We start from the raw sequence: 18406 nt of genomic DNA, 5'->3' as shown, positions 1-18406 counted from the left end.
TATCCCCAAGCAAGTAGGGGATCTGTTAATCCTGTCAGAGGCACCACTTGATGGTGATGATAATGGGACAACAATAGGATTGTGGGATTTGGTTCTTGGCATTGTGACAATGAGACACAGAAGGGTAAGGAACTTTGGGCAAGGGCACCAAGCCGACATAAGACAGAGCTGTTTGAGCCATTTCTTTCTTTCTTTCTTTTTTTTTTCCTGGTACCAGGGATCGAACTCAGGACCTTGTGCTTGTGAGGCAGGTGGTGGCACCACTGAGCTAAATCCCCAGCCCTGTTTGAACCATTTCTTGTCTGTTCCTGAACTCTTCAGTACCGTGTTCTCCAAATCGTAAGGTCATCCAGGTGGCCTCTTTATGCTGTCTTCAGCTTGTAAAGGAGGCCCTTTTTTTTTAGAATCTCATTTTTCTGCTCCTGATGACACTTGAAGGAGAGTGCAAAGGAATAAGCCCATTGACCATTTGAGAACACGGTATGGAGAGGGAGATGAGTGGCGCACCCTAGAGGCGAAGGAACCAAGCAGGGTAATGGGTAGAGCTGCAAAGCAGGACCGAGCAGGGATACTCACAGTGCTCTAGGTGGAGCTGGGCCCAGCCCAGGGCTGCTTGGGTTCCAGCTCTGTGGCCACCCCACAGTGGGACTGCCTGCCAAGCTGTGCACTGGGCCTTCACCCCTCTCAAAAAGCCTCTGAGACTGTCCCCATCCTAGCTAAGCCCATGTCATTTGGCTGCTCACAAGGTGTGCCATGCTGAAAACAATCACAGAGTTAACATGGTCATGAATAGTGTTACTAACGATGCCTGGTTCGGCCCTTGTCTCTCCATCCCTGGGAGTTGAGTGGAGGTTTGGGAACAGACGCTCCAGAGCCAGGCAGACACCCAGGAAACAGTGGAACTCACCACTTTCTAGGGCAGTCCTTCTGACTCCCTGAGGTCTCCCGGGGAACGAACACCCCCCAGTCTAGGGAGAGAATGTGGCCTTAGCAAACCTGCTGCTCTCGCTGGCCGGTGGGGCTTAGTTCCTTGAGCCTTGTTATCCTGCATTTGGGACCGCTTCCAAAGGAGAAAATGTACCACTGGTAGGCATCTACCTGTCACCTTGGAAGCCCTGACACTTCAGCCTCTGAGGTGGAGTCCCCATAGGAAGTTGGAGCTCAGCCTCAAGACATTTCTGGTCTGTCCAAGGTCACCCTCAAAACTCAAAACTGAAATGTTGCTCATTGGAGGGTTTAAGAACTGGGACAGGCCCAGATGGAATGCAGGTGAGGCGAGCCAGGCCAGCCCCAGGTTTCCCTGATCACAAGATCACCTGTGGCACCTGTTAAAATGAGAATCCTGAGCCTTAGCCCTGCTGAACTTCTCAGAAAGGGATGGATGGATAGACAGATAGTCTGGGGTTTTGACGAGTGGCTCGGGTGTGTCTTGGGAAATGTTGAATTTATCCTGGACTTTGGTTTGCCTACAGCTACCAGCAAAATGGCACTTGAAATCCAAGCTCTATAGCTCATTAGCTGACTTAAAATCCAGACTATTTCCAGAATAAACATTACTAATTGCTATAGATTGTAACTTATGTACTTAGAGGATGTACAATTATACTTCATATGTGTAAGGCCACTTGTCCTTGATTGGTAAGTTAACTGTCTCGAGCATGCCAGGGCCTGGTGAAGTACTATCCAGAGGGAGCACCCTGCCACCCAGAAAGGATCACCAGGCTGGCAGTGAGTGTCCCCAGTAAGACTAAGAAACATGGCCTTTGGACAAGGTAGGGTGACATCAGTTATTGCTTATTAGCTCTCTCCCTTTTTGTAAATCCCTCATGTTTCCAGACACATCTGCCTTTTCCTTAACTTGGGGGCTGTGTCACCACCCTTTGCTTATATTATGGGCTGAATTGTGTCCTCCTAAATCCACATGTCAAAGCCCTAACCCTCCAATATACTTGGAGGTAGGGCCTTTAAGGAGGTAATTAAGGCTGAATGGAGCCATAGGATGAAGCCCAAATCCAATAACACTGGTGCCCTCTAAGAAGAGGAAGAGATACCGGGGAGGTTTGTTCATATAGGAAGAAAGGCCATGTGAGGACGGAGAAGGCTCCCATCTGCAGGCTGGTGCAAGGGGCCTCAGGAGAGGTCAAACCTGACGCCTTGATCTTGGATTTTCTGTCTCTAAACCTGCGAGAAACACAGTTCTGTTGTGGAAACCCCCTGCTCTGTGGTGCTTGGTGGTGGCAGCCCAGGTGACTGATGATGAAACAAGTGGGGAGCCCCGAGCGTGCCTGTGCATGTGACAAGTCACAGGTGCTGACTTTGTCTTGTCTGCAGACTGGGCCAGGAACTTAGTTCCAGGGTGTATGTGGTGGTTTTCGAGCATGAGCCATGCCTAGGTCTGTGCTGAGGGATGCAGGGCGCAGAGGGCCTGCTGATGTGGATGTGTTGGTCTGGGGTCTTGTCCTTCCTTCCCTCAGTGTCCACGTCATACCTCACAGGGGCTGATACATAGGAGGCACCCTGGACTATTTGTGGAATGAGTGGTCTTCTTGCAGATACGTGTGGACATTTAGAAATACAGTGGGAACCCGGCTAGACTGTACTTGCTTCTGAAAATCAAGGCCTACAGATGGCAGTGACTTTTCACGCTGAAGGACCCTTCTAGCCCTGTGGTGGATCCATGGTTCAAGCCTCTCTGAGAACCACACAAAAGACCGAGTTTCAATCAGGTGCACTTTTATCCCTGGGGGATACATGACACTATCTGGACACAATTTTGTTTATCACAGCTGGGTGAGAGGTGCCACTAGTGTCATGTAGGTTGAGGTTAAGGATGGAGCGAAGCATGCTGCAGTGAACAAGCCATCCTGAAATGTTCATCAGGCCAAAGTTAAATCCTACAGCAAGATTAAGTCTCCTGGTCCATGATAATGTGATTAGGAAGTATCAGTTCTAAATAGGAAAGCTATGTTAAGTAAACGGGGTGCTTTTTCTTCTGGGGAAACAGTGAGCAGATGGCTAAGCCGAGTGACTTTTGCATGATTTGGGGAAAGCTCCGGTACTGACATTTGAAGGCTGCTGAGGCACGTACGAGTAGCAGCTTGAGAGAGGTTGGCGCTGGTGGGCCTGGCTTGGAAATGACAAATAGGCTGAGGACCCTTCTGCCTCCTGTCAAAGCCCACTGGAAAACCACCTTGTCCCCTCAGCATCTCTGGTCCTCTGTTCTGTATACCAGGTGTCTAGGGGTAACCACGGGTGGGAAGATGAGGTTGCTGGTGGTGGAAGGACAGAGTGCTTAAGGGTACAAGGTTCCCTAGGAAAGACAGAGTTGATTTCAGAAAGTGGAAGCATTGACACCTGTTCTTCTGAGGTGAGAAGGCACAGGAGTGTTTAGATGATGATGATGGAGAAGTTATTTGATGGAAAGAGCTAAATAAGAGGCTCTGAGGATCATGTGCTCCATATTTAGGATATGCACTTCTAGTAGGGGAGGGGTGGCACCAGGTAGGAGGAGAGGGAGAGATCTGAAACCAGGACTGGCTCAAAGGTGTGCTTTTGGACGATGCTCCTCACCTAAGAGGCATCTCTTGAGCCCATAAGAAAAAAATGAGACCATTCAGGGAGGAAGCAAAGGTAAATAAGACCAGTTCCCGAGCTCCAGAGGCTTGACTTTTCCTTGGGATGTAATCTCCCGCTTCATGAACCAAGATCTTTGTGAAGCTCCAAGAGAAAGGTCTGCTGTGAGCAAAGTTGGGTAGCATTGCTCGAAACCCTCACCACCTGGAGGATTGTTGGACAAGCACGGATGGCTCAGAAGAAATCTGTAGTAAGAAACCAGTTCAAGTTGAATTGAGCACTTCCCAGACTTTTGTTTGTTGGGATCAGAGAGAGGGCCACCAGACTGAGCAAATAAAAATGCAGAGCATCCAGTTAAATTTGTTTCTCAGGTAATAAGTTAACTGGGGTGTGAGATATACTTACACTGAAAACATCATTTGCTTATCTGAAATCCAGATTGAACTGGGCATCTTTTACTTATCTGGCGGTTTTATCATGGGGGAGGAAAAGTCAAGCTACACAGCGCCTGTCAATGAAACACACTTTGTGGGCATTGTCCACTTGTGTTGCTGCCACATTTTTCTGTTCCTTGTTATGCATTCTCCTGGTACTTGGACCTGTAAACACCTTAACAACATTTGCCCTGTTTTACCAAATGACACCGTTTTCAGTTTTCTGGAAAGTCATTTTCTAGCATCCTTGGCTGCTCAGAAAAACTGGGAACCCAGGAATGCATGAAAAGTGCCACCTGGTGCAGGCAGAGCCCAGAGTAGCCAAGCCAAGACCAGGGCTGGCTGGATCTTCCAGAAGCAGTGGGGTGGTGAGATCATGAGTGCTGTTTGGCCAACATTCCAAGAATGTGCAGCATGTTGGAAATAAAGAGCAGCCTCCTTGGCTAGCATTGGCTGAGGAGGTGGGAAAGCTGGAGAGAAGCCAGATAGAGAGGAGTGAGCTTTGATAAGAGGGAAGAACAGCAAGGTTGAATGAAGAGGATCCAGGTTTCGTCCAGAAGAGCAGGCAGCAAGACACGGTCAGCCCTGTTGCAGGCCTGCAGGCCTCCGTGTAATGGTTTCTCCTGTTCCTCCCAGGGGCTTGCGGAGTCAGGAGCAAGCTTGCCGGTGGTAGTAGCTAATGTGCGTTGAAGGCTGGCTATGCTTTGCTTGCCTTACTTCTTTGATTGCCCGTTCTCTTCTACCTCACTGCAGTGTCACTTGGTTTTTCTGTAACACACCAGGGTGCCTCTGCCCTGAGGCCTTTGTGTTTGCTGTTTCTTCTACCTGGGATATTTCACCCTCAGAAATCCTACTGGTTCTTGTATTTGCCTCATTTCATTTCTTTTCTTTTCTTTTTTTAGTACCAGGGATTGAACTTGGGTCCTTGTGCTTTTGAGGAAGGTGGTGGCACCACTGAGCTAAATCTCCAGCCCATTGCCTCATTTCTTGTCTTTGCTCAGATGGCCATCGCCTGCCTATCTTATTTAAAATTGCAGCCCTTCTGTCCTGGCTTTGTTTTTCTTTTCAGCACACACCTCCATTGGGCAGCTTGTATGTTCTATTGTTCAGTTGTTTATTCAATGTCTTCTCCCTGAAGACTGTGACTCTGGAAGGCAAAGATTCTGTTTACTTTGTTCATGTCAATGCGGAGTCCCCAGCATGACACCTGAAGCCAGTCACACATTTGGTAAATGTGTTTTTAACAAACTCTGAGCTTTTCCTTCGTCAACCCCCATGGCTCCCATTTTGTAGATAAGGGAACTGAGGTAAACCTGTCTGGGGCCGGAGCTAATAGAGATGGACTGGGATTGTCCCTAAGCAGGGTGCCCATTGTCGGGCCAGGTAGCCTGGGGACTGGAGTTTGTTAACCTTTGCTCTGGATGACAAATGCTCCCAGGTGACCTGTGTCCTCAAGTGACAGCTTTGTCTCCATTTCCTCAGGATGCAGCTCTGAGACGGTCCCGGTCCCCGATGGCCCACGTAGCAACTCTGTGGAAGGAAGTCCTTTCCGACCCCCACACTCCTCCTCTGCCGTCTTCGATGAAGACAAGCCGATAGCCAGCAGTGGGACGTACAACTTGGACTTTGATAACATTGAGCTGGTGGATAACTTTCAGAGCTTGGAGCCTCGTTCCTCAGACTGTAGGAGCCAGGACTGTAAGGTGAGCACACGCAGGAAGTCTACGGAGTCTGTGCCCCCCTCCAAGTCCACGCTGTCCCGCTCGCTCAGCCTTCAAGCCAGTGACTTTGACGGTGCTTCCTGCCCGGGCAGCCCCGAGGCTGTGGCCCTTGCCCCAGATGCCTGTAGCACAGGGTCCAACAGTGCTTCTAGTACTCTCAAGCGAACTAAAAAACCGAGGCCACCTTCCTTAAAAAAGAAACAGACACCCAAGAAGCCCACGGAAACCACCCCAGTGAAAGAGACCCAGCAAGAGCCAGCTGAGGAGAGTCCCATCCCCAGCGAGGAGCATCTGGAATCCGAGACAAAGACGGAGCCGGCCACGGCCGAGGGCTCTGGGTCTGTCCTCCCGGAGGAGACACCCCTGGAACCTGCCGCTGTGCCCAAAGCTGCCTCTCCTCCAGACTCAGACTGTGTGGAGGGAGCCTGTCCCTCAGCTTCCGGAGGTGGCAGGGTGCAGAACTCGCCTCCCATTGGGAGGAAGACGTTGCCTCTTACCACGGCCCCTGAGACAGTGGAGGTGACCCCTTTGGATAGTGGGGGGCAGGAGGACTCCCCAGCCAAAGGGCTCTCAGTGAGGCTGGAGTTTGACTATTCTGAGGACAAGGGTAGTTGGGACAACGAGCAGGAAAATCCCCCTCCTACCAAAAAGCTAGGCAAAAAGCAGGTTGCCAAAATGCCCCTGAGGAGGCCAAAGATGAAAAAGACCCCTGAGAAACTTGACAACACGCCTGCCTCACCTACCAGATCCCCCGCTGAACCCAGTGACATCCCTGTTGCTAAAGGTACCTACACCTTTGATATTGACAAGTGGGATGACCCTGATTTTAACCCTTTTTCTTCCACCTCAAAAATGCAGGAATCTCCCAAATTGCCCCAGCAGTCATATACCTTTGACCCAGACACCTGTGATGAGTCTCTTGACCCCTTTAAGACCTCCTCTAAGACCCCCAGCTCACCTTCTAAGTCCCCAGCCTCGTTTGAGATTCCAGCCAGTATTGAAGCCAATGGAGTGGATGGGGATGGGCTGAACAAGCCTGCCAAGAAGAAGAAGACGCCCCTGAAGACGTAAGTGCAGGGCTGGAGGCAGGGAGGGTGGAGGTGGGGTGCATGGTGCTGTTCCTCCTCGGTCTTATGTCTGGATGACCTTCAGCTGCCCTAACCTCACCGCTCTTGGAATGACGCCATGTTTGCGGCCTTTTCACCAGACAGGCAAGGTACATGTTTTCCTTCCTCTTGCTGCCACACTGCTGGCATTTTGCCATTCACAAACCCCTTTGGGGAAAAGAGTCCTTGATCATTTGCCTTAATAAGTCAGTGGTCACTCTGGGAGGCTGAGGCAGGAGGATTACAAGTTTGAACCCAGCCCGGGTAACTTAGAAACTTAGTGAGAATTTGTCTTAAAATAAATAAAAAAGGGATGGTTGTGTATCTCATTGAGAAGGCCTTGTGTTCAATCTCTAGTCCCAAAAAGACCCAAAAAGTCAGTAGTCTAAAGCTTTACTTTTAGCCAGGGACTTGACATGCAACTCCAGGGGGATGTGGGAGGCCTTGTAGAAAGGTAATAGTCATGAGAGATCTGGCCAACCACCCATTTGTGATTGGGCTTTTCTCCACATTGAAGCCAGGAGATACAGCCTATAAAATATGGTTAAAATTTATAGCATTAGTTTCTGCCCATTCATGAGACTTTAGCCCAGGAATCTAACACAGGAGGTCCATGAGAGAGGAATGTGAACCAGTCCTGAGAAATGGGCTGTTTGTATCTTTCCCTCTCTCTGCTTATCATTTGCAGGCAAGAGTTTATAGGCCCTAAAAGTCAAAACAAAGCACAACAAAAATGAAAACAAACAAAACAATGGAACCTAAAGCCAGAAGCAGAACTTATAATCCCGAGGAGCCATTAATAAATGAGTCTGTTATTCACAATCACTTGTCAAGTGCATAGCCCTTAAATATTCAGTTCAGGTCTCCAGCTCTCCAGCATGCATTCCATGATCCAGCTGTAACTAGGATGATGAAGGACTGTTACTAGGACTCTGGGCCATGTGCAGTATGGTTGACCATTGTGGACTTTCTCTCATGGGAAACATTGACTATAATTTAGCAAGGTTGAGGAAACTAGTCTCCCAGGAGCCTTGCAACTGAACAGGTCCCCATGCTGGCCCCTGTAGGCCTACTTGGCATGATCAAGGCTGGGGGGGTGGCATTTACCTCCCATTCTGGGTTCCCTCAAGCATTGGCCTTCTGAGACTAGCCTAGTACTTCCTGAGAAGTGGTTCTAGAGTACGCTTGGGTTATACTAACTGTGTGGCTGGGAGACCATCAGGCCAAAAAATGTGGACTTCTCTTAGATCAGTTCCTCAGTAGGCCCTTCCTGGAAATGCCATAGGATCCTATTGGAAATCTAATTTTAAGATTAACTACAAGTCATTGTCTACTTGTAAAGCTTCTGCCTCTGTTCTTTGGAATAAGAGTCAACTTGTAGTTAGCATCTCCTTCCCTGAGATTGCCTGCTTATGTTCTGTCTCTAGCCACTTTCTTTTGTGATCATCAGAGCTAATGAAGGTCAAGGAAGCTAACCCCACATCTCATGATCTTACCCTAGTGCAGATGCACTGTTATTTTGAAAGCCTGGGTGACAAAGATCTTAGGGTACCCACACCATTTGAATGATCAGAACGTGGACAAGAAGCTGTTGTCCAAAGATCCCTTTCCAAAAGGCTGGGATATTGCTACCCTATAGCATAATCTTCATTGGGTAATGGTCACATCCTGACTTGCTAGGAACCAGTTGTCTGTAGATCTATCTTTTTTGTCAGTTCCTCTGTCTGTCTCTCTTTTCTTTGTCTTCTTGTCTTAGGATGGTTGAAGATGTGATGTCTGTGTGTTCTCTGTTGTAAGTACATTTAATGCAATCTGCCTCTTACACCAAATGTGCTTTGCCCCTGCCCTTTGTTTTGGCTTGCAAATCCTTTTTTCTTCATCATGGCTGCTTCAATGTACTTCTGTGTTGGGCTTGTGAATGATGGGGCACAGGGCTCCCTGTTAGCAGAGGTTATTTCTGTGTTTCATAGTGATTGTAATGTGTGAGAATGCTTGGCTATGAAAACATCATTATTCAACATCTGCCTGCTTGTTGAGAATGGAACTATTTTTCCTCTTCCATATTGGTTATCTTCATGTGAAACCATACATTGTTTTAACCCTTGATTCCATTCTTTCATTTTAAAATGGGCTGGCAGGCGATTGCTTTTAGTGGTTCCATGGCTTCACAGAAACCGTCCAATGAAAGCCCGGGCAGAGACTGCCATTGCTAACATATGCAGCACAACCATTTGGGCCATTCCAAATTGAGGCTTGCATGAGGCCCTTGAAATATGGAGTTGGCTCCAAATGGAGCTTGTGGCTGAGAGCCTTCGCCATGCTGCCCTGGGCTATGTCCTCGGTCACTTAAATCCAGGCTGGATGTTGGCATGCCTTGTCTGTCACCTGCAGGTCTCCCGCCAGGCATCAGTGTAGCCGATCACCTGTGTGCCTCTGCCACCCTGCCTCCCCTGGCCAGGGAGGGATCTTGTGGGCAGTGATCAGGGTGCCAAAATCAAGTGCCCTCTTCCTGTCCTTCAAAGGGAAGCCGGCCTGGCCCGGGTGTCTGGCAGTCCCAGGGTAGGGTGGAGTTTCTCAGACTCTTTTCTGCCCTAAACATTTCTGTAGTATTTTCAAACCATTTTGCAGCTACACAATACCCAGCTATATATTTATATGCATGAATAAATATAAGCTTGAAGCTGTGGTCTTACTCTTCTTATATGGTAAATGCCATAAATAACCATTTTATATATGGTATTGTTCTTCATGATTAAATGCCATTGTTGGAATGTTCTGTTTGGAAGAACACAAAGGAAGGAGTGTGGGTGCCCAGTTGCTTTGCCCATTTAACATGGAATGCATGGGAGGGTGGTGGGAGCTAAGGTGAGAGACCTCTGTCCCCAAAGTCCTTGCTTTGCAGGGAGTTGGATCATATGAGGGACAGGATAGAGACCAGCAGGCAGGGGAGAGAGCCTGCATTCTGACTTGGAGATGACTTGTGACTGTCTGTTGGACTCAGCAGTGCCATTTCTGCTAAAAGCCACTCCTTTTTCCTGAGGTCTGCCTCCTTGACCCTTCACAGATTTTAGCTGATGTCCTTCCTCCCCTCACATGGTCTACATGAAGGAGAAAGAAAGAAAAGAATCATTAATCTTGACTGTTAACCATGGTTAGGAAAAGACATAGCTGGCCCTGTGTTTGGTGGGAGTCCTCACCAGAATCCTGCAGTGCTCCAGAATCCAGTAAGCTCGAAGTTGGTGTGAATAGGAAGGATTCCACAAATTTGATTTATGCATAGGGTCCTTCAGCTGTTCATTAAGTGTTGTATGGCCCTCGCCCGTGTGAAAATTGGATCCTGTTAATTAGTGTCACGAGTTTAGAACCAACCCCTCCCCCAGCCTTAGTTGGTGCAGACATTCCTGGAAGAATCCAGATACGTTAATCTGTTCACTAAAGTTTGCTTTGTAAAATCAGAGCATTTAGTTAAATTTAGCTTCATTTTTTTTCCAGTCAGTGCTCCAAATGGCATCTCTTTAAAGATACCCAGCTTGATGGATCTTTCCTTTGTGGGGAAAAATAATATCTACTAAAAAGTCAGAATAAATTGGTATGGACGTCTTTGATTGGAGTGGGCAGAGAGGAGGGTGGCCTGGGCAGATAGCTTGGCAGAGGCGGTGGCTTCCACCTGCTCTATATTGCTTGGGATGTTCCGTAGCTCTGTTTGTTGTGTTTACATTTTCCATTTTGTTTCCAGTGACACATTTAGGGTGAAAAAGTCGCCAAAACGGTCTCCTCTCTCTGATCCACCTTCTCAGGTACAATGTTCCTTTGATCTTTATGATTTTACTGTCACCCAAAGAGTATTACCCCAGGCAGCTGAGCTTTCCTTTCTGCTTTTCATGGGCATGTTTCCAAGGTCCTCTTGCTCCTACATGGGGAGGTCCCTTGTTTTGGTCAAGATTGTTTTGATCCCTTCACTTTGGCCGAGACCAGGGTGTATCGTGAGAGTAGGAAGAAGTTCAGGGAAAATGATAGTTGGATTCTGCAGGAGGAACTGTTCTGATCCATTCTATCCACTTGCTGAGAACTTTTGTAGCTCTTAAGTTGAAAAATTCTTTTGAGATCAATGAATGCAGAGTAAGAAAATGTAAAAACTGAATGTGTGTCAGAAGCACTAGATTATGACCCTAACATCAGGGTAGGAAGGTGAGAGAACCTGACCCCACAAAGAAGTGGCTGCTTGGGTTGTTTATTTATATGAGTCCCTGTTTCTCTTAATAGTTCTTCATCAAGTACATGCCATTTCTTCTGCTCTCTTTATAGACTGAGGAAGGTTGCTATCAAACAGGTTTGCCATACCATTCCTGGGTCATAAAACAAGCAGACTTCTTCCATCTCACTAAATCAAATCAGCTAAGTCCCAGCCCCAAGAATTGGCCCTGTCCAGAGATCAGAAGGCCCTGGACCTGGACCTCTGAACAGGGTGTCCAGTCACAGCTCTGCTTCCTCATTCCTGAGTTCCACCCTGCCCTGCTCAGCTCCATCCTTTCCTGTGGGGTGGCACTATGACTCCCTTTCTCCCAGACTTCCAGGGACTGGCATGTGGAGTGTTAGGGGATATTGATGATGCTGACCCCCAATCTTTCATATGAGCATTACACAGTAGTTGTTGGAATGAAGTTAGCAGAAATGTCTCAGATAACTAAAATATAAAATCCTGATTAAAAAAACAAAGAAAAAAACCATGATCACTCCTTGAAACAAACCATCAGAAGGAGATTCATAAAGGAAAGAATGTGTTTTCCTGAGGGTCACCTGGAGCCAAGTCCAAGCAGAACAGGTAGAGGATTTTGATGGGGACCTCTCCTGGTGAAGGGGCTTCAGACTACTGGGTGAGTGTGATTTCTGACCACTACACTGAATAAAAGAGAAGACTGCCTCTCTGCTGCTTGCAGGACCCTACTCCAGCTGCAACACCAGAAACACCACCAGTCATCTCTGCAGTGGTCCACGCAACAGATGAGGAAAAGCTGGCAGTCACCAGTCAGAAGTGGACATGCATGACTGTGGACTTGGAGGCTGACAAACAGGACTTCCCACAGCCCTCAGACCTGTCCACCTTTGTAAATGAGACCAAATTCAGTTCACCCACGGAGGGTAAGCAACTTGGTGGGCAGCTGGACCCCCACCACCCTGCCTTGGAGAATATTGCCCCTGGGGAGCAAAAGGCCAGGAAAGGTACTTCTCAGCCAGGTAACTGTTACTGTTACCCGGTGACCATCTGCATGCCCCCCAGTGCCCTTGAAGCTAAGGCTGTGCTTTAAAATAGCCTAAGACTTGAAGCAGTCCCTTGACCCCACAGTGCCTGCTAAGAAGTAGCCCAGCCCTCTCTAATCCAGGTGTTTTTTTTTTGTTGTTGTTGTTTTTTTTTTTGGGGGGGTACCGGGGATTGAACTCGGATCCTTGCCCTTGCAGGGCAGGCCACCAAACCACTGAGCTAAATCCTCGGCCCTCTAATCCAGGTTTTGAGGGCTCACTTCCATTTGCCTATTCTTGGCTGTATGACTTAATGTCCCTTCCATGATTTGGGGGGAAAAGGCTTAAATGAAGCGTTGTTCCCATCAAATGCTCAGTATAGTTCAGTGCACCTGGGAGTACCTAGGTACCATCATTTTTATAGCCCCTACGGAATGGTGAAACAACACAGGTATACCTTTTAATCAAATCCAAACCAGAGGTTCACCCCAGGCTTACTGAGCTACATACCCACTCCTTTTACTTTTTTTTTTTTAAAGATAGGGTCTCACTAAGTCTTAAGTTGCCCAGGCTGTGCTTGACCTGGAATTCTCCTGCCTCAGCCTCCCAGTACTGGGATGACAGGCATATGCCATCATGCTCGACCATGCAATTCAGTGTTTACCCTGGAAGTTCTTTCGTGGTCAGTCCTCTTAGTGGTTTGCTTGGTGTCCGCAGTGCATTTGTGTTGAGTGTAGTTCATAATAGAAATAGATGTTTCAGGTTTTGGGATGTTCATTTTCTCTCCATACTAAGCTGTTGTCCTTTGTGTGACCCCGAAAAGATGATTCGAATATATACATTTGGACTTTTTGGAATCTGTTTCTATAAAATACATCTGTTCGATTAGCTGCCATTTGGCCCTCCGGCTTAGAGTTTGGGAGGTCTCAAAGTTACCATCTCACTGTAGTCCAGTGATGGCAAAACTTTCAGAGCTTTCAGTGATACACACAGCCAGCTGTGTCCTGTGTGTCCCAAGTCTGCTGCCACTATTCTAGCCTGACACCGCGGGCCCCAGGCCCCAGGCTCAGCCTTCCTTCAACCCTTTTTTCCCTCTGCTCACACCTGAGTCGTAAGCCTCTCTCAAATGAACAACTTTTTCCCTGGGGCACCCCTTGCCAGTCTGTGGCCACTGCCTGCCCTGCATCCGCCTCCCTGTTTTCCACCCTCTCCTATCTCAGACTTTTCCTAGATGTCCACTCCCTGCTCTGCTTTCCTCCACTGCTTGTCTGGCCCAACCTGGGGCACTTACAACTGCACGGTGAAGACGTGTGTGCTTTTCTTTTTTCCCAAGTAGCTTCCTGTAGGCAGGAGCTCTCGTGCCTGTCTGTGTCCCCCCACAGCACCCTGAATATCAGGGGCTAAAGATTGTTCTGAGATGAAGGAAATACAAGGTCAACTCAGTCGATGTGATCTTTGTAACATGTATCACCTGGATGAGGTGTGAGGGGACCTCAAGGGGAGATGTCTTACGACCCAGAAGCAGCAGATGCCATTATGGCATAAACGTTAACCTTGCCATTTCTACAGTGCCTGTGGTTTTTAACTGGCTCACATCCTTTGAGCTGTACAAGAATCTTCTAGCATAAGCAAAAATTATTTCAAAACCCATCTAGGATTGGCACTGTGGATGAGAATAAAATAACATGATCTAGGAGTGTGTCTGTGGTTTGGTTTTATTAGAAATCAGATGCATGGACATCTTCCCTTAGAAATAAAGACCTGAGTACTTGTTTAAGCTAGTGAGTACCTTATTCAGTGCCACCATCTATTTGTTCACCTTTGCTGTTGTCCCAAAACAAATGCTTCACAAGCTCAGTGTTCAACAAACACGTGCGTATGTAAGTTTGAAGCATGATCCTCTTAACTCCGCCTCATAGAAGACAATGTTGAAGGTTTGGGAGTCGCAACTATAATTTTGGCTGTTATGTGATTAAAAACCCATCATTACACTTATAGTTTCAGGAAGTGTTGATCTGCTTCATCCTCCTCAGGGTTGTAGGCACTGGCTGCAGGTCCCTCTGTCCGATCATCCCCCCATTACTTTATTAAGTTAAATTCAGCAGTGACACACACACACACACACACACACACACACACACGCCGATGCGACGTCTGAATGAATCAGAACAGGCCTGCAGCTGTGATCTGAGACTTTCTTACACAGAAGTCACCAGCCACAGGGAAATGAAATGTTGAGCTACAAATAATAATTACTGTTTGCACCCATCTTCACTCTTAATACTGATTCAATAGGTGAGGAGAGGAACACAGTAACTGTCACTGGCTCAGCATGTTCCTTGAGTTGGGCGAGCCTCTCATACACATGATTTCATTTCTTCCTCCCAGCACTGTGATGATTTTCTCCTTGCTTTAAGAAAGGAGGAATACAGGCTTGGTGCTGTTAAGCGACTTGCTCAGTGTCGTGCGGCTGATCCATGGAGATCTGGATCTGTTTGACTTAACTGTGCACTTTCCCACTCTGCTGTTCATGTGAGCACTGACCACGCTTCCTGCCTTCATCTGCAGGATTTGCTTTCTCATCTGGGTGCCCAAGAGCGGTGTTGAAGAGCTTCATGTTGTCTATAATATTTCAAAATCCCCGATGAAAATAGTTTACAGAGATGCCCAGGTGATTACAGTAGCATGCTTGAGCTCTACTACATTAACTCTGATGATCTCCACCAACTGAAAACTCAGATTGACAGGTAGAAATGCGCAGCCTCGTTTAATCAGTGCCCTAATCCCATGCAGTCTTTTCAAACGTGGCCCTGTGACCCCTTGGGAGGAAAGGGCCTGTCTAGCCCCTGAGAACTCACTTGCCTCTGGTCCGGGAGGCCCTCACAGAGCAGTTGTTTTTAGATTCATAAGTCTGGATGACCCTTTGCCAGTCACGGAGTTCCCTACTCCCCTGTACACTGCCAAACCACCTTCTTCCCTCATTCTAGCAGAGCGGAAGGTGTCCTTGGGAGCCTAATCCATTTTTAATGGTTGCCACCATTGCTACCACATGCATCATCAGACATTGAGAAGGGACAGTGAGGCTGTCAGGACCGCTGCCTCTTTCCTTTCCAGAAGGCTCTCTTCTTTTGCTGTTATGACATCACTTACACAGTGGACCCTTGACTTATGAACTGTTCATTCCCAGGGTCTGGTGGTAGCTCAAGTCAGTCAATTGAAAGTTCAGGCTCCTCTACACAACCTTCAAAGTCTCTCTCCTGTATACAGGCAGATATCAGTGTTCTTAGAGAATCATTGCCCCAGGATTTCTCATTCAACCCCACACAGGAAAGGATATTGTAATGCTTTTTCCAGAACTCTTTTAAGGGTTCGTTCGGTCTATATCTGAGACCATCTGGAAGCACAAACAGCCAGCATTCAGGTCATATATAACTCAAGATTTTGGCCCTAAGTTAAAATTAAAATCCCGGTTGTAACCCAGGTTGTTAATATGTCAAGCTGATTATAATTTGAGTGCCCACTGTATTAAAAGTTCCAGAAATATTATCAATGAGCAATAATAGCAGTGAGCAAAATGTAAAGGATCCCTTACATTTATATAACCCATTGAATAGACTTGATTTTACACTATTTCATCTTATCCAAAAATGTGGCTGTTTGAGCTCCATTTTTAGGTGAGTCAGTTGTCACAGAGTAGTCAGGTGAGTTGGTTTCCCTGATCCTGGAAATGAAGATCCTCTGGCTTCTGATTATGGCTCGTTTTAGTCCCCCAGCAAAGCTCCAGCAATTAGAGCCAGGCAAACATCAGTCAGGCTGTCTCCCTGTGCAGTGCCCTCATAGAAAATAATTACTAGAAGCAGCCCGTGGATATCAGAGCACACATTAAAAATCACTTTGGGCCTCTTCAACTTGAAGCAGCCACAAACTTTAGCAAGTGAGCTTCCCTTGAAGTTGTAGAGATAATGTCCCTCTTGGTGCCATTGATATAACGCTCCCTGGTCTGCCACTTGCATGGGGCTTGTGTGAAAAGGATGCCGAAATTGAACACACTTTATTCCTACCCTGTATAAGGCTTAGTATTCACAGAAGATGAGTGAGATTTCATAAAGCCAATTTCAATAAGGTGTTTTCTTTTTTGGTACTGGGGATCAAACTCGGGACCTTGCACTTACAAGGCAGGTGGTGTGGCACCACTGAGCTAAATCTCCAGCCTAATAAGATGTTTTCTTAAAATAGCAGAGACCGCCCTGATGATGGGGAGAGGCATTTAATTTCCTTCCATCCTATCCAGGCTGTTGTGTAAATTATAAACGAGGACCCCACATGCATATGGTTAGAAATGGCAGGGCATCTTCTGAAGGAGCATCTCTGGGTGCCTATCATGAGGGTGAGGTTCCCAGGCAGAGGGTGGGTCTCCTAGAGCCAGGCCATTACAGATCAGTATTACTTGGGGAACAGAGAACCCCCCTGAAGGGAAAACGGGGAACACTGGGCAGTAGGAAGAGAAACCCCCTTGGCAGGTTGGAGAGGAGGCAGGTGAGTGAGCTTGGTGACCTGAAACACCCAGATCTGGCTGCCGGGGGAGTGGGCCAGGTGCTCAAGTGGGGTGCCCTACTGTGGTGATCAGAGCCGGGGCCATAGGTCCCTGAAGAAGCTCTTTTTTTTTTTTTTTTTTTTTTTTTTTTTTTGTACTGGTGTTTGAACTTGGGACCTTGCACATGCTAGGCAGGCAGTGGAACCACTGAGCTAAATCTCCATCCCTCCCTCACCCCCACTGAAGAAGCTCCTGGTAGCCCCTTGTTTATTGGTGCATCCTATTGCTCTGTGCCATTTTAGGGGGAGGTCCTGAGAGATTCCTTTTAAATAATTTAGGGTTGTACAATACTTTGGCAATACTAACGCTGTTATCTTTTCCACTTTGACAGTCTCTAACAGGACAGTAAAATGGTACGCTGGGGTCTCATACACACAAAATGTTAGAGCCGCAGAGGCCCAAGAGCTCACCTTGCCCATCACTCCTCCCCCTCCCACACCTGCCCTCACTTTAAGATGAAGAGGGCCGAGTCTTCATAAGCCGTCGCTTTTCTGGGTGCTGAATTGGCACAGGCTTGCATGACAGTTGGAGGTGTTCCTTCCAGACTCATCTCAGTAGCCTGTGCTTCGTGCTCCTGTCTCTGCACAACTCCAGGTGTAAACATCTGGGAGGGAGGGTGTCCTGGTCGTTCAGCCACAAAGCAAGCTTCAGCTTTGTCCTCTTAGATTTTAATAGTCCTCATTTGAAAATTGATTTGGGCTGGCCCTTTAGACACTGGTAGAACACTGGGAAATGTCCAGGTGACTGCAAAGCCTCTTACAGGCAACATTGGAGGAAAAGTATTTGTCCTTTTCTTGCTTTGCGGTGGAGCTAGAACTGAATTTGCAGGGAGGGACAAGAACAGGTCCAGCTCCAAGATGTCTTCAGGGAGTATCCTTCCACATGCTGCACATAAGAGTTACAGGAGACCAGCACCAAAGTGCACACACTCTGATCAGAAAATGGCGCACAGTGCTCAGATTTGCCCATAGCCACCACTGCTTCACTTCTTTGGGACTCCTCAGATGCCCTAAAGGCAGAGTCCCTGCCAGCAAGTAATTGACAGAATAACTGGAAACAGCTGGGCAGCTGCATCACAAGTCCCCTGTCATTCCTCAAATCTTTTCCATTTTTGTCTCTGGCACTGATCTCACTTTGTGTTTCTTTGCAGAGTTGGATTACAGAAACTCCTATGAGATTGAATATATGGAAAAAATTGGCTCCTCCTTACCTGTAAGTTCTTCCTGCTCTGCACTTTGCTGTGACAGACAGGCAGGAAAGTGTACCAGTACACAGACTGAAATCAGTTTCCTGGATAGAGTGTGGGTTCTGTCATCTCTTGGTGTGTCCCTCAGAGTGTCTGCTTCTTCCTAAGGTCACCAACCTAGTTGTGGACACCATATATGTAATACCAAGGGAAAGACATTTTACTGATGAAGTGGAACATTCATATAATTTGATATTATTGATTTAATGGGGCCAGAACCACCAGGGGCCGCTTCTTATGCACATACCTGCTGACCAGTGCGTCAGCAAGCCTCACACATGGCTTTCATGAAGAGTTTACCCTGCCCAGGATCCACACAGCCATCCAGAAAGCTTGTGATGGTGCAGAGCAGCATGCCTGCAGCCACAGCAATGGGGTCTTCTGTAGTCACCCCAGAGTGCAGAGGTCTTTGTGGATCTTCTCATCACTAAGAAATGCCAGTCCTTGTTTCCAGGCTCAGTACATGTGGCCATAGGGGGTTTGGTCTTGGTCCC

The 18406-nt window shown here is 47.5% G+C and overlaps 1 protein-coding gene across 8 annotated transcripts in view; it reads left to right on the top strand.

Moving 5' to 3' along the window:
• Tacc2 (transforming acidic coiled-coil containing protein 2) overlaps positions 1-18406 on the top strand; it is a 186859-nt gene that overhangs the window by 145582 nt on the left and 22871 nt on the right. For 4 of the 8 annotated variants that reach the window (XM_033761382.1, XM_033761384.1, XM_033761386.1 and 1 more), the window contains 5 exons: positions 5490-6795; positions 8591-8626; positions 10571-10631; positions 11772-11973; positions 17817-17878. In XM_033761382.1, the coding sequence (XP_033617273.1) occupies positions 5490-6795; positions 8591-8626; positions 10571-10631; positions 11772-11973; positions 17817-17878 (1667 nt within the window). The remainder of the gene's footprint in view (positions 1-5489; positions 6796-8590; positions 8627-10570; positions 10632-11771; positions 11974-17816; positions 17879-18406) is intronic. The other 4 variants (XM_010632745.3, XM_010632748.3, XM_033761385.1 and 1 more) reach the window with 1 other exon arrangement.

This window comes from Fukomys damarensis, unplaced genomic scaffold (assembly GCF_012274545.1).
Source record: "Fukomys damarensis isolate Sample0158 unplaced genomic scaffold, DMR_v1.0_HiC HiC_scaffold_8, whole genome shotgun sequence".
In the NCBI taxonomy this organism is placed as follows: domain Eukaryota; kingdom Metazoa; phylum Chordata; class Mammalia; order Rodentia; family Bathyergidae; genus Fukomys; species Fukomys damarensis.
Note: the sequence above shows the minus strand (reverse complement) of the source record. Positions and strands in the feature narration are given on the sequence as shown.